At 44.7% G+C, this 16,629-nt stretch overlaps 1 protein-coding gene across 4 annotated transcripts in view; it reads left to right on the forward strand.

The window, feature by feature from the left end:
• Pls1 (plastin 1) overlaps window positions 1-16,629 on the forward strand; it is a 97,479-nt gene that overhangs the window by 41,595 nt on the left and 39,255 nt on the right. For all 4 annotated transcript variants that reach the window (XM_074060227.1, XM_074060226.1, XM_074060225.1 and 1 more), the window contains exon 2: window positions 14,488-14,596. In XM_074060227.1, the coding sequence (XP_073916328.1) occupies window positions 14,527-14,596 (70 nt within the window). In that variant the 5' untranslated portion in view covers window positions 14,488-14,526. The remainder of the gene's footprint in view (window positions 1-14,487; window positions 14,597-16,629) is intronic.

Below are 16,629 nucleotides of genomic sequence, written 5' to 3' on the forward strand. Positions count from 1 at the left end.
GTCATCTATCTATCTATCATCAGTCTATCTATCATCTATCTATTTATCTATCATCTATCTATTTATCTATCATCTATCTATCTATCTATCAGTCTATCTATCATCTATCTATTTATCTGTCATCTATCTATCATCAGTCTATCTATCATCTATCTATTTATCTGTCATCTATCTATCTATCATCAGTCTATCTATCATCTATCTGTCTGTCTCTCCGTCCATCCATCCATCTATCCATCTATCTATTTTGACAGTGCTTGAGGGTTGATCTTGGGGACTCACACTTCCTAGACAAGCATTCTGCCATCCGTTTTTGCATTGGTTATTTTTGCCCAGGGCCAGCCTGGACTGGCACCCTCCTGCTTGTGTTTGCCAGGCAGCTGGGATGGCAGGCACTTACTGTAGTAGCACTCAGTCATCAGTCAAGATGGGGTCTTGTGAACTTTTTGCCCAGACTGGCCTGGAATGGCCATCCTCCTGACCTCTGCCTCCAGAGTAGCTAGGATTATTAATTTTCCTAATGCCAAGATTCTGGTGAGATGAAATTTCCAGAGTTGGGGGCACCACTTTCTCCTTTCCTCCAGGAGCAAATGGTGGGCATACCTCATAGTGAGGCTTCAGGTTTCTGCCTCACTATGGGGGCGCCTGTCTTTTGAGAATAGGAAAAAGCTCTGATCTGCCATGTTTGGTAGAATCTGTCAGTGGGGCACACAGACCATTGAAAGAACTATACAATGAGGGTCTGTTCACTTTAAGAATATTGTGTTAGTATTGTAAATCTTTCACTGTTACGGCATCCTTTTTAATTGTTTGATAGATCATATTTTTCAGTACTGATTGTCATGCATAACCTTTAGAAACAGGATTTTAGGATTTTGATGGATCACTGAAAAAACGTACATGTATCTGATAATTCCTTCCTTTGCCTTTTTATAGGGAAGGTCAGAGTTGGATTCTGCATATTGCAAAATAAAGCACCTCACAGTTCCAACTTCTGAAAGTACTTTTTAGATTTATCTGGATAATGAATGGAAAGTTTGAGGTATGGCATGGTGAGTCACACCTGTAATCTCAGCCATTTGAAAGTCAGAGAGCAGGAGATTCATGGTTCCAGGCCAGCCCAGGCAAAAAGTTCATGAGATCCGATCTCAACAAACAAGCTGGGTGTAGTGATTCATGCCTGTAATTCCAGCTAGGCAGGAGGCATAGATAGGAGGCTGGCCTTGCCAAAAATGAGGGTCCCTATCTAGAAAATAACCTAAAGGGCTGGGGATGTGGCTCAAGTGGTGGTAGACTGCTCGCCTACCAAGTGCAAGGCCCTGAGTTCAAATGTGTGTCCTGCTCCCCCCGCCAAAAAAAAGGTTCAAGTTTAAGCCAGTGTGCATTTTGGAGGCTAAAAGTTAAGCCCGACTTGGAAGCACCCTGGGACCCTTCTGCTCACTTGGACACTGTGTTGCTGTGAATCATGACGTTGGAATTCCAGGTTAGAACTAGGGTCAGCCCGGCCATGCCTGGGTGGGTCCACAGGACTCAGAAATGAATCACCGCTTCTTGGGCTCCACCAGCTCTGGGTTGTGGGTATTGAGAGATTCATTCTGAGCTACTGGCCATTAGGCACAGTTACAATCCGGGCACTTCTTTCCCTAAGTATAATTTCCTGTCACTAAATAGCACAAGCTACAGAAAACAGGAACAAAGTTCTTTTCGGTGGTATAAAACAGTTCCTGTCATTTTACTAAAATCTGTCTCCCTTCACCCTAATGGTGCTATACTGGACAGCCAGGTTCTAGGACACCTTCTAACAGGAAAGTCACAGAGCATGGGACAGGGGCCCAGCAGGGGATCTGTGCTGACCTCCAGCCTGAAGGGAAGGCGTAGTTAAGGATTTGCACCTGCACACTCCCCGGATTTAGAGCCCAGCTCTGCCACTCCCCATGGAGCTGTGGCCTCCATAGGTCTAACTGTGGAGTGGAAACTGTGTTAACACCAGCCTGGTGGAGCTGCCGTGAGGACTAAGCTGGCATATGCGTGGTACCTAGGACGGGGAGTGGTCTATGGTGAGACCCCAGGAAGGGTGGGCAAGGGACATCTCACTTGCCTCGTGTGTGACAGCCATTGTGTATGAGGCTGTGCTTTGGGTTTTCCCATGGGGAGTTTGGGGGAGATGCTGTGAGCCACGGCTGTGTGATCTGCAGGGTTCTCGATGGGTACCATGAGTCCAGGAGGACTTTTAGCTCTGGTTGCTCGCATTGCTTAGCAGCCAGATCTAAAACTCCATGTTTGCTCATGCACATAGAGGCTGCGGAGGAAATGAACCCAGGACAGCTGCAGGCCGTGGTTTCCCAGTAGCCCCTGGTTTCCCAGTGGCCCCTGGCTCCAGGATGGATATATGTGGCCAGAGCTCTACCAGTCAGACCCTGGGAATGAGGCTGTCATCCTCAGGTGGCCATGGAGGCATCGGGAGATCATAGTCCTCACTGCGGACCTCCTTGATGCTGCCTGGTACTTTTCCTTCTGGAACCTTCCCTTGGTTCTTTGGGCCAACAACCCTGAAACCCTATCTCCCATTCCCTTTCAGTGCATTCCTTATTTACTTTTTTGACAGATGTTTCCAGAGTAAGTTTTATTTTGTTTTCCTGACAATCAAAACGCCTTAGCTAATACAAATAAGAAGATAGGCCACTTTTTTTCATCGACAGTAGCTAAGGGGACACAGAAGAAGCCAGCCACCCTGACAGTCATAGGAACTTCCGTCAGAAGTGGTGACTGCGGTGAGGAAGTCCCTTCTTCTCTGAGCTGCAGAAGAAGCAATGCCCTTTGGTCCACGTGAATGGAGAAGGATGAGCAGTTTAGCCTGCTGCACGTGCAGGCGTGGCATGGTGGCGTTTAATAATTTCCAAATTATTAAACAAAAACAGACTAACAGAACATTAAAGGTTTGCAGAGGAGCCGCACCTCGGAATTGGATCAGTCACCATCATTGCCACCAAGAGATTTAAGAGTGGTGTTCTTTGCTACGTGTTTAGGTTGTGTTATACCTGCTTGCCTTAAAGTTTCTTTTATTTTATCATTGTCATGTTTCTAGATTTTTCTTTCCCTTCCTTTTTTTAAATTATTGTTGTACTGGGGGTACGTTGTGGCATTTACAAAAGTTCTTCCATCACAGTTGAATTCACCCCCTCCATCATTCTCCTTTACCCCCCCCTTCCTCCATTCCTGGAACAGTTTCAACAGCTCTCGTTGTTCCATTTTCATACATGAGCACGTAATATTCCACCATATTCACCCTCCTACACCCTTTCCTGATATCCTCGTCCTCCCACTTGTACCAACTCCCCAGACAGGCGTCTTTCTTTCTGTTCTCCACTTTTGATAAAAGACATTTTTGTTTGTTTAAGATAGCTACACAGGGAGTTTCCCTGTGGAATTTCCATGTGTATATTTGTATTATAACCCAAATTGGTTCATCCCTTCTATTTTTCTCCTTTCTACCTTAGTCCCCTTCTTATGGTGATTTCCACAGGTTTAAAAATTCTGTATTCATTCTTGAATAGATTCAGGTTTCTTGAGGGTAACAGCATATTTTGCATTTTTTTTCTACTTAAAAATCATAGGGTGATCAGATGACACGAATAGTTGTCAGATATGCTCTTGGGGGAACCACTGCAGCTTTCGTTGTTTTCCTTCGCCTAGCTTAGCCTCTCGTTCTCTGCGGCCTGGTTTTCAAGGTTCAGCTCCAATGGTGCCTCACCTGTGAACGCCTCCTTGAACGTCCCATCAGGTCTCCCTTTCTTACTTTTTCACTGTAGCATTACAGAGGGTTCTAGTGCCTGGGCAGGGCTGTGTGGGGGCCACTTGGAAAGAGGATCCTGAACTGACTGAAGCCTCCGTGGAGAGAGATGCAGTCAGCGTGTGCTGCGTGCAGTGGCCATGGTGATCTGTGCAGTGGCCATGGTGACCTGTGCAGTGGCCGAGGTGAGCTTTTGGAATGTTTACCTGAAATAGAGCTTTAAAGTAGAATTTTAAAATAGGGAATAATTACGGAGTAATTAGGCAGTGTGTGTCATTTTGAGTGGCAGTATAGTGACATCATTTTTGTCAGCTTGAACTTGAAAGAATAAGAGCAAGAAATACCTTGGATCAAGAAGCCTGTCTCGTCTGGGTTCCTGCTGAAGGTTTGCTCCAGGCTGGCTTCACTGAGACGCCATGACCGTGGCAGACAAAAGCCAGTGGACACTTTTACCTGTCCAGCCTCATTCATTTCTGAATACCCATCTACCAGGTGTCATTCTTGTCCCTCTGGTCCCTGGGAAGCCGTTACCATGACACACAGTGAGGTTACCACTGAAATCTGCTCTGAGGATCCCTTGGGATAGCAAACTGACTTAAAGGGGTTGGTGTCTCGTGTACCTGGTTTCAGTGTGGTATTGGAGACACCTGCGGACATTGGAGGCCTGTGCTTATTTGACTCTTAAGATATTGGGTAAACTACCATTTTTTCTCCTCTTTACGTGTAAGGCGTTAGAAATTTCCTGACTTCAATTGTTGACTTTGAGTGAACTGTACCTAGACTGTTCCGCCCCATCTCACACCAGAAAACATATACTATTACTCAGCCCAAGATGAATTAAAAGAAATAGGAAGGGCTGGCAGAGTGGCTTAAGCAATAGAGTGACTGCCTAGCAAGCATAAGGCCCTGAGTTCAAGACCCAGTGCCACCAAAAAATAAAAGAATTTGAAAAATGGATGAAGGGCAGAGAAGGTATAAAGGCACAAAGAAGCCACCAGCCCAGAGGTCGGTGGACTAGGAGTGTGTCCTCAACATTGCTGACCCAGTGCAGGAGCAAGGGACTTTTCTGACGTTCACTGATGCACTGAATATCCAGGACTAGGTGTGATGGTGGGAAAACAGACTCTGACAAAAATAATGCTTCTTATCTTGATGTGAACTTATTCAGAAAACGTAATCCTGGTTGATTTTCTTCGCCAATTCAGAATGTCCAGGTATTTTTCCGTCCTTTGAGGAAGTAATCTCTCATTTTTAATGAAATTTTGCTCTCTGTTTGGACTCTTTGTTGAAAGGAATAGAAACCCAGTTTGATGGCTTTTAAAAAAGTGTTTCAAAAAGAGTTGGATTTTATCTTAAATTGAATTCCTAATTGTCACTTGCAATGTCTTCAAAGAGATTACATCCTGAGGCAATGTTGAAACAAAAGCTGTTATAGGGAGAAGGCCTTGCACAGAACTGTAGGAGGTAAATTTGCCAAGAGCCAAGCAAGTATTTGTGCCCAAGGAGTCCTGCTCCCCTGCCTTTCCCATGGTCTAAGAAAACTACAACACTCTGGGCAGCAAGGATGCCAATCTTCTGTGTAGAGGGCCATGTTTCCGTCTTGTCCTGAGGCACAGGTAAGAGGATGGCACAGGCCAGGTAATGCAGTGAGCTGGTGGCAAGAGAAATGGACCTGTCCCTTAGAACAGGGGAGAGAACATGGAGGCAAGAGGGTTAATGTGCCCAATCTGTGCTAACAAAGGACGAAGTCTTGGGAGTCACAGTCAGAATCTAGATGACCTCCTAGATGATCTTGTTGCTTTCTCCTTCCAGCAACAAGAACCAATTTAGGAAAGAAGAAAGTGTTGGGTTTAACCAAATAGGCGACTCAGACCGAGTGTCAGTGTTCTTCCAAATGCTTTGAGTTGTCATTGGTCGTAAGGCACTGAAGAGTGAAGGTCATAAACAATGCTACTGAAAACACTGGTGCTCTCCTGTAATTCCAGGAGGCAGAGGCAAGAGGATTCCAAGTTTGAGGCCAACCTGGGTGAAGTTAGCAAAACCTTATCTCAAAAACAAAGTGAAAACAAAAGGGCTGGGGACATAGCTCAAGTGGTAGAGGGCTTGCCTAGCCAGCATGAAGCCCTGAGTTCAATCCCCAGCACTGTGACAAAAAAAAAATTTACAGAAATTAGCTCATGTCCCCATGCTTTGTATCAATGACAAAGGCCCAAGGGGAGTGAAACTTGAGACTCTACCTCATGTAAGGGGCCTCAGCTTAAATCTGAAACATGCAGCTAGAGAAGCGAGTGGTACAAATGGGTGTCTTTAATGTACATTTAATGCAATTCCACCTTTTTCTTCTAAAGCAAAGTTGTTGTGGGCTGTGTGGATATTTTGTAACTGTTGGCACTCAAGCAATCCATTTCTGAGTATTCGTATATATACCCAAGAGAACTGATCTCACAGAGATACCTGCTCTCCTGTGTTTGTAGCAGCATTACTCACACCGGCTAAGCTCTGGATAAGACCTTAATGTCCGTAAGAAAATGTGGTCTATATACACATGGAATACTACTAAGTCTGAAAATGAAGGAAATACTACAATTTGCAACAGCATGGATGAACTTGGAAGACCCTATACTAAGGGTCATAAGTCTCAGGACAGCACTGTGTGAATTCTGCTTATATGAGGTCCCCTGGGTAGTCAAATTCATAGAGACAGAAGGTAGAATGGGGGTCTCCAGGGGCTGAGGGGAGAGGGAATGGGGATTGGGCAGTGAATGGCTAAAAAGCTACAGTTATACAAGATGAGAAAAGTCTAGAAATCTAGTGTAGTGCCTGTAGGTAATGATACCATGTTATGCCTTTTAAAAAGCTAAGAGAGTCAATCACATGTTTAGTTTCAAGAAACTAAAAATGTACAGGGGCTTCAGCTGAGTTGGATTTAGGACTCACCCAACCCTGTCAGGATGAGTTTCTGTCTGTTGCTGGGCTGTTCCTCCTGCTGTTGCCTTTATTCTTAGCCCTGGGCCCTTTCCTCTCGGAAACATGGTGGCTGCAGCTGCTCTGGCCTCTTCTTCCTCAATGATGCTGTTCCTGGGGAGTGTGGGGACTTGTTACAGGAAGCTACAAAAAAAGTTTCATCTGGGTTTTATGCCCGGTTCTAAACCAAAATTGCTGTGGCCAGGGAATGTGGCAGGCTATGTGGCTCAGACCTGGGACCTCAGCAATGTGTGGGTGAATTATAGGGAACGGGTGGAGCTGTTATGAGAGCAAGGGACATGCAACATGACAAGGCCACTGGGAAGAGAAGGAGCCTTTTACCTGTGAGGAGCAAGAGGGCGGCTAGAACCTGACAGCAAAATAGGACTGTTCCCAAGCAGCACAGGATTGGCAATAAACCAACGAGTGTGAACTCAGTAACGCGTGAGAGGCAGGACACCAAGCGGTGGGGAAACCCAGAGGTGACTGTGTCTCCCAGTGGTTGGGGGTTAAGAGCACGTAGGAATGATGAGCGAACCGTGTGATGGCTGGAATCCAGGTTGTCACACAGAGTGGGGACCCGAGAGCGCGTGAACTCGGTGGTGCTGGGAGTAATGAGGTAAGTTTTTAGAAAGACTACACACACGCAAAGCCTCCATATTAAGGTGACACTGTATTGTCAGTTTTTGTCTTGTGCTTGCAGGAGATGGGCAGGGCTCCACTTAGGAGGTCACCACAAAGTCCACATGGAGACGAGGGTCACATCAGTCACCATGTTGTCTCATACCTGGCTTCCTCCTTCATCATGGTGCCTGATGATGAAGGGGATTGTCCCTGGGATTGTCCCTGCACTTAAGAGATGACTTCGCTCATTTGTGAATAGAGTGAAGTCTTTATAGCAGTGAGAGATTGCTTGGGATCTGGCCGGTCCAGGCTATGGGCAGTGAACTGGATTCATTTTTACAGAAGGCAGCCGCTCTGGGCAGCATGGATGGGGAAGCCAAGCTGTCCCTTCAGTGCTGAAGGTGCTCAGGGGAACTTTAAGCTACACTGAACCTTTTCTAACAAATTGCACCCTCGGGCCAAAGGACGGCAGGCAGGCTCGGATGTACAGTAGCAAACTAAGTCACCAAAGTAAGTAAGATCCCAATTCATGCGTGGACTTCAGGGCCATTAGACATTCCAATGAGTTAAAGAAAATGTGATTTAAAACTAGCAGGTCTCACATGCTGAGGGGAGAGCACATATGGGAGGAATGGGGATAGGTAGGAAACCCAAAACTTGGAAGTGTTTGATGACCTCACTACAGAGGGGCTAATACAGTAACCTTAAAGCAACAGAGGTCAATATGGGAAGATGACCCAGAAATAGTGAAGAGGTCAGTTAGAGATGAATCAATTCGGGTTGTAACACACTTGTGCTTGGAAGCAATGCTAGGAATGTCCCTGTATAGTTATCCTTATCTCAACTAGCAAAAATGCTTTGTCTTTCTTGTTATTGCTTAAGTCTTCTCTTCAACAAAATTAGAAAAAAGGGCAGAACAGGTTCTGTTCTGGGGGGTGCGGGGGAGAGGAAGGGGGCAGGGGCAGGGGGGAGAAATGACCCAAACAATGTATGCACATGTGAATAAATGAATAAAGAAAAAAGACTAGTAGCTCGATAGAGAACATGAATGCTGACTTCTGGCAAAAGTCAACAAGAACTTGACTGCCTTTCTGCCAGCTCCCTGGTGCAAAATGCACTGCAGTTGGGAGACCGCTGGAAATATAGATGGCTGAAGGTGTTTTAAACTAGAAAGAAAACTCTTCAGTTAAATTGCACCTCTTGGCTGCTTCTTTTCTCCCATAATGATTTATTCCAGGGACCTTGTGATCTTTGAACTTGTAGTGGAGGCTGAAAATAGGAAGTCACACAGGCAAAGGGAAGGGGTGGAGTGGGAGATAAAAGACATTTATAGAGAAGGAGTTGAGGACACAGGGCATCCCCAGAGCTGTGCTCACCAGCAGTGCTCAGCATTTTGGAAGCTTCCATCTTGCTCTTCTCACTTGAAAATGCTAGCAAGACTTTTCCCATAAAAGTCAGGCATGAAAGAAATATGGCACTTCTTTACACTCGTGAGAGCAGTGTTATTTCGGCTCCCTGCCTGGTTTTCTCAGGCCCCCCAGGCTCTGCCCCTCAGTCTCTGTTGCCTGGGCTCTTGTGCAGAGCCAAGGACTTGAGGACACTCCTCCACCTCATCATTGTCCTCAGTGCTACACAGAAAGTATGTGGCTTAGTCTGCAGGCCACTGCACCTGCCACCTGGGGTGGCCATGTCCCTGCTGTGGTCCATAGATGCCTCGCCCCACCCGGGGAGTCTCTCCCCCTATGCCAGGCATCCCTATCCATTGGCTTCTCAGAGGTGCCAGATTCCTGTCCCCTGCAGCCCACCCGGACCCCAGCCTAAGCAAACCCTGTAGTAGGCAATTCTTCCCAAAGATGGAGGGACATGCAGGGCCCGGGCTGTCTTCTTGCTGGACTTTCAGAATCCTTATGACAAGAGATGGCTTTTGCTTCAAATTAGGAGGGAAAAGAATAAACACTGCTTAAGATTTCAACAAATTATTCTGCTGCAATATTAACTATTTTAATTGCTCACGATTAAAGTGCTTGAAAAGAAAGGTTTTTTTTGTGTTCAAAACAAGTTCGTGGTTATCTTAATTTTTCATTTATTATTTTCACTGAGTTGCTTTTTCCTTTTTCTCTGTCTTTTCTATGGTGGGGTGGGGGGAGTGGGGTGCTGGGGACTGCCTCATGGTTACCCTGGGCATCTTGGGAGTGTAGCTTATTTTCCATGGAACCATACTCCCAGCCCTTGATTCTTCTTTTGTTATGGTTTGTGACTTTGGTTTAAGAAGCACCCTTTTTCTCTTTAAGAATGATTTTTTGAGATTATGAATTTTTACTTATTTATTTTTGGTAGTCCCAGGGTTTGAACTCAGGCCCTCCTGCTTGCTAAGCAAGTGCTCTACTGCTTGAGCCATTCCTCCAGCCCTTTTTGCTTTGGTTATTTTTCAGATAGGGTCTTGTGCTTATTTGCCTGGACTGGCCTTGGACTGCAATCCTCCTACCTGCTTCTTCTGCGTTGCTGGGATTACAGATGTGCACCACCACACCTGGGCTGGCCTCAAACCACTGTCCTCCTATCTCTGCCTCCCAAGTAGCTGGGATTACAGACATGAGCCACTGTGCCTGGTCGAATTGTTTTTTAAACCCCTGAAAAATAGGGAAATAATATAACCAATGTCTGTGTCCTGGTTTCCCAGACTGAGTAAACATTGAAGGGTGCCATATTTCCTTCAAATATTTTTTTTTGCGAAAATAATAGATCCAGCCCATCTCACCCCCAAGTTCTGCCCCTTGCCTCCCCCTCTCTGTAGATAACCACTGTTCTACATTCTCAATCAAGTGTCAAGTGTTATCACATAGGTATGGTATCGCAAGCAATATTTATAATAGTGTGTGTTCTTGACGAACAGATGGTGACTCATTTATTTTACTAATGTCTGAATATTCTGTTGGTCAAATAGTAATGTAAATATGGCTGGAAGAAGTACCACGTCAAGGATTTGTTGGCCATTCACACTTTAGTGTAAAGTAGTCATCAACCCTTTCTTTAAGCCTCCCTATGATGCTTGCAATGAGAGTAGGGATTGAATTGAAGTACATGTAGAAATTAAGAGCTTGGGCAGTAGGACGAGATTAGGGGTGTGTGTGTGTGTGTGGCTGGGCGTAACACTCCGGGCTTCATACATGGTATGAAAGTACTCATCTGCATGCCTGGTCCACGAGGTCTGATTTTGAATCTCGTGCTGTCTGCCTTCCTTGGACAGGTCACGTGGTCTCTGTAGGCCTCACTCTTGAGCGTTGGGGGTGATGCTCGGTGCTCCACAGAACAGACAAATCCACAGTGAGCCCGCATGAGTGAGGGGGCTGGCAAAGTCCCCCGTCGGTTTTATGTCACAAGGGGAGGGGGGAGGAGGGCAGGGGCTTGGGGCATGGATGACAGGGAATGCTGGCTAAGCTGAGTCAGAGGTAGCCTGAGAAGTCAGACACTCTCAAGTGACCTGGGGCTGGCCACTGGGGAAGGAGGGAAAACAAAACAGCTGCAAGGTCAGCAGGAGAGGCGGCTCTGGAGGCTCCAGCTGTAGACCTGGTGACTTTCCCTGAAACTGCTCTAAGGAGACCCTCCAGCCTGCCGGTCCTAAAGGACTACCCTGCCTCTCGGGGTAAAGCCTTGAAAGGCTGCAGGTCAACGGACATTTGAGTGAGGGTAAAAAAGATCCCATTCAATCTCTCTGTTGAAAACTTCTTTCTTTGGACCGTGCCTCCTTTACCTTCCAAACTTGTGTTTGGCTGTGTCAGGGTATAATTGAGGTTAGGGGACAGAAAAGCCACCTTAATTGGCGAGAGAATGTTCGCTTTAAAGTGATTTGTGCTAAAAATAAAAACAAAAGTGAGGGCAAAGCAGTGCTGGAATTACTGAGGAAACCCAGGGCCGTGTCAAATTCCAGGGGTAGATGTGTCTACCTCGGGAGTCAGGGTAACCTGTCCCATGTCCCATGGCGGCCCCATCTCTCCAGGTTGCCTGGCAGCCATGCCCTGCACTGTATGTCTCAGGCGCCTATGCACCGATGGCGCTCAGAGACTCACGAGCTGACATTTCTAAAATGGCAAAGCGGGTCCTCGTGCCTGTGTGTGCCAGAGCGCTTCGCGTCTGACAAGTTACATCTGCTCAGCAGCAGGAGCTGATCGAGCTGGAATTTGCCCCCCATTTTCCATCGGCCAACTGCCTCTAAAATACAAGCTCTTACTTCGCAAGCGTGTGATGTAGGCGATTATAGGAATACGCCTTCCTGGCTTGCTGTGCGGGGGCCTACATCCTGGCCTAGGCGGGGATCACAGGCTTGGGTTCTCTCCCAGCCCAGCCAGGAGGCTGCGAGTTACTTTGTCCCCGTGAGGAAGGTGCTCGGTCCCATGTCACCCTTCTTAAAGCCAGGCTGGAGACGGGACCTACGCATAGACTGGAGAGGATTCCGTGACAGCGTCCACAAAGCATGTGATTGCATTGAGAATTTTAATATATGGGTGATATCGTATGTGTGCACATTACAATATCAGAATCGGTAATGTCACTGGTGTTTGACTTATTTTATTTCATGTTTTGCCACAATTGTATTTGTTGTTTTTTAGTTGTTGGGAGGCTTGGTAGGTCCAAACAAAAACCCACACCCAGAATATAATGAAAGAAAGTCTGTTTTCCAGTCTGCCCCTCTTCTCCATGGCCCCCAGAAGTCTCGTCTCCCACTTTCAGAAGAAACGCTTCCCATCCCACCATGCTTGCCTCTGCGCCTGGCTTGGTTCTTTTAAGCATGGTCGTGGTCGTGGTCCTGAGGATCCCTCTGCATTTTCCCGTCTGCTTCATTCAAATGCTGAAGTGCTTGGAGCCACCTCTGTCCCTGCTTAGATGTAAAAGCAAAGCTGTAAAAATAAACATAACACCATGTCGGTAAATGCTTTTCCAAGAAGTTTACAGGCTGTGTTTGCCTGATTAGGGGAAAATAAAATTATTTTATGTGATGAACAAATTACACAAATTTGAATAGGCAGAGCCAGGAAAAGAACTGGCCTTGTTTTTATCGTTCCGAATGAATGCAAGGTCAGCGTAAGGTCTGGTGATCTGCAGCCTTTCTGTGCAGTGCAGTGCTAAAATTGGACCGCTATTTTTAAAACTTGAGGCAAGAGATAGAAATGGCTTTGAACATGGAAAGGGAACTCGGGATGGCCAAGATCACAAAGAAGGGAAGAGAGTGGGGCATTAGACTTAAAAGTCCTACTAAGACGATTTAATCTCTTACAGCACAAAACAGCAGTGCCTATAAATAGTTTTACCTGTAGCAGAACTTTCCAGAAGTGAGAATTCAATAAAATGAATATTTAATGGGAAGATGGAAGGAGCTGCTTTGAAGGACTGAGATGACTTTCAGTTGTGTCCTTTCTCCTTCTCCTGATGAGCTCGTTGGGGTTTTTCAAGTGCAGGATTAAGCAAAGAGCAGTGGAATGTTTTCTAAAAAGATTTAGTCACACTAAATTAGAATCAGGATCCAGAGAATCATAAAAGATAGAAACCTGTCGTTTTGAAAGAACACCCAATATCCTAAATGAGCCAGTGTGCCAATCCTTCTGCTGAAGCCCAAACTGTGTGTGGGTCACCAACGACCCACAATCTTGAGAGTGTCACATGACTTAGCGATATTTTAAAATGACCAGTGACAAGTTCCAGTGAACAAATTATTTTGAAAATTGATGTCCTTCCCTGAAAAATTGGGGATTTGAACAACTTTTAGAAACATAATTTTATAGAAGCATGTAAAGGCATATAAAAAAGATGATTTCCACTGAGCTTCAATTCCTCTTATAAGGCACAAATTTTCACTTATTTTCTGAGGCACATATTGTGTGATATAAAAAATATTACATGAGAGGAATGCACCATACTGTGTATTCATTTTTATATTTATATTGAATAGACAAGCTAGTAAGTCACTTCAGAGCTGCACTATTACATATCGAAAGTCTAAAAAAAATTAAGTAATTCAACCTTCAGATATTGATTGTACAGAAAAGAACATGGATTTGCCTACAAGGGTGTTCCCTAGAAATTGGTTGATTGATTGACTGATTTATGGTGGGGCTGAGGTTTGCACTCAGGCCTTCACACTTGCAAAGCAGGTACCCTACCACTTGAGCCACATCTCCAGTGCATTTCGCTCTGGTTATTTTGGAGATGGGGTTTCACAAACTATTTGCATGGGTTGGTCTTGAACCTCTATCTTCCTGATCTCAGTCCTCCAAGTAGCTAGGGTTGTAGGCGTGAGCCACGGGCCCCAGCTGAAGCATTATTTATAATGAAAATGCCGTGAACTAAGGGATTTACTAAGTAAGCTATAATATAGTAAGTTTTGGTCATTGAATATCATGCTGATAAACAACATGAAGACATACTGACAAGGTTATATGAGAATGAACTCACTTTTCTCACCTTCTGACAAAGGTACCCAGGCTTAGAAATTAGATATCAGAAATTGCTGAGCCCTTGGGATAGGAAGATTCTGGGTAATTTCAGTTTTCTTTGGGGGCATTTGTTCCTAGTTGTTTTCTTCTTTCCCTCTTACAGGTTAATTTCACATGTCACTTTTTCGTTTTTTAGTCTGCCTACTCCCAGTGATCTGATCTGGGAAAGACCTCATTCAGGAAAGCAGAAAGGGTGTGGCAGTGGTTGAATTATTTTAAAGCTGAAATTACAACCACAATCCCCATCCCTGACGAGCAGACTCCAACTTCACCCTTTGTGTAGACATTACTCATGTCATTTTTGACCTTGTGACTTCATCCTCTGCGTCTTATAAATGTCACACTTTTCTTAAACTTGAAGAACTTCTTTTTCTGAAATAGTGAGGTGAAGTGGACATGAAAATTACCCAGACTGTTGAGAATGTTCTATAAAAGCACAGCGGGTGAATTTTCTTCCCCATCCCTGAGTCTCAATGATTGACAGTGGGCCGGTGCCCACAGTCTTTGTCAGCCAAACCTGAAGGATGCTCTCGTGTCCACTGTACTTTCTCTGTGCCTTCTGTTGCTTAGATAAACATTTCCAAAGGGCTAATGCTCTTTTTGTAATGCTGCTTTTTCTAGATCTAAAGAAAGATCTGAAGTCATCATTCCTGTCCAAAGATGGAGAACAGTACCACTACCATTTCTCGGGAGGAGCTTGAAGAACTACAAGAAGCCTTCAATAAAATAGGTATGAAACGAGAAAGGAAATGAGAGATTAGGCTTCTCTGTGGTATCAGGCTTCAGGAGTCGAACAATACCGGCCATCACTCAGTTATCCCAAAATTTGTCCTTTTTTTCTATCTAGGTTTCACTGGATTCATTCTTTCGGAAAGATAAGCTAAAGACGGGCTTAAATTTCTAGGTGAATTGGACTTTGAATTCTTTCATCATTTCTTTGCAGAGAACAATCCGGGTTAATGAATGACAGCGTAACTGGATACACGTAACATGGTATCCTCATTACAGAGAGAAAATACAGAAACACTTCCTTGTGTCTACACTGAACTCTGGCCTTCTGTCTTTGTCATTAACAATAACACTTTCTGACTTCATGCAGCATATTTTAAAAATCTTGCTCTGGTTTTAAAGGCCGTATGTCTTACTTTCCTTCTCCCTCGTGCTTATTTTCAAAAATCTTAGTATTGTTTTAAGGCCATATGGCTCCCTTTGCGTCTTTTTCTTTCTGAAGCCATTCCGTGTTTGTCTTTAAGACATTATCATCTTAACATCTTTGTATTTTTCTTCCAAAATTTTTCTTCCTACCCTGTCGGATCTCGGTTCTGTATTTTCCCCTTAGAAATCCTTGGTGAGCAAGGAGAATATAAACACCCTATTGGCTTTTGTCTGCAAATGCGTTCGAGTGAAAGGTGAAACCTATGTAAGTTGAGCACAGTGGAAACGACCTGACGACAACGGCATCAACATCTTTGCCCCTTCCTCCCCCAAATCCTTTTCTTAGCAAAGTAAGAGCCAAGAGCTAGAGGATGGCCCACGGAGAATGTTCTCACAGTCATCTTGTCCTTAGATTTCTCACAAACCGTGATTAAATTAATGTAGATAAAATGCAATGCACAAAGAAATTCAGAGACCAGCACTAAGGAGGAAGATTTAATTTTAAAAGATAAAGCTCTTAAAAAAATGTACAGTGCCATGACTTGAAAGTCTTCCTGTGAAATAAAGCAAATCCTACAAGTCTCTGAGCCCTTCCACTTCTCCCTGGGGATAGCATATTTGTCATTAGAACGTCTCATGGATGTAGGATGATACTCAGAAAATTATTAAAAATAAATTTTACAGAGTATTGGCTAGCGTGCCCGGAATCTTTTTCTAGCCAAAAGTTGGGCAGTTGCTGCCCCGTTCTGCTCCTCTTAGGCGAGGTTAGGGAAGAGGGAATGATGGATTGCTTAGCACGGCCTGCCTCTTATTAGCAGGTGCGCTTGAATCAGCGGCTACTAACGCCTTAGCAAAATGAATGAACTCACCATCACTTTCTTTGTCCTTATCCAGCTTTAATCGTTATGACTCACGGGCATAGTTTCTTCTAATATTTACTTACTGGTATTTTGAATAAGCAGTTCACCGATGGGATAATTTTGACAGCAAGATAATTGACTCTATGAGAGAGAACAAAAATGTGGACTTGCTGACTTTTTCCAAGGTAAACCGTGACTCAGAACTCAGCAAGCATTCTACTAATTTGGACCAAACAACCTTTCCAGAGACTGAGGGATACTCCCATCCAGCCTTACTTCAGGGCGTGCTTTGGGGCCACTGGGCGTCAAAATGTTTCTCAGTCTTGTTTCCTTTTGGAAGTGATGGTAGAGCACAGATGAACAAGCCTTAGCATTTTAATTATTTTGGGTGTATAGCTCAGCAGCACTGAGGATGTTCACAGTGTTCTGCATTGGACCTTCCTTTTGCTGATTCCTCTTCGTCCTCCAACCAACACCCTATACCTGTTAAGCAGGAGCTCCCCATTTCTCTCGCCCCGGTCCCTGGCAACCACCATTCTACTTTCTACCTGTATGAATTTTACTACTGTGGGTCCCTTGTACAGATGAAATCATACAGTATTTGTCTTTTCGTAACTATCTTATTTCACTTCTCAGGAAATGATGCTTTCTTGACGTAGCATGTCAGAATTTTCTTTGCTTTGCAGACTGGCTAGTATTCCATTGTGTACATATGCCCTATTTTGCTTGCCTGGTCATTCATTGATAG

Source organism: Castor canadensis, chromosome 17 (genome assembly GCF_047511655.1).
Source record: "Castor canadensis chromosome 17, mCasCan1.hap1v2, whole genome shotgun sequence".
Classification (NCBI taxonomy): domain Eukaryota; kingdom Metazoa; phylum Chordata; class Mammalia; order Rodentia; family Castoridae; genus Castor; species Castor canadensis.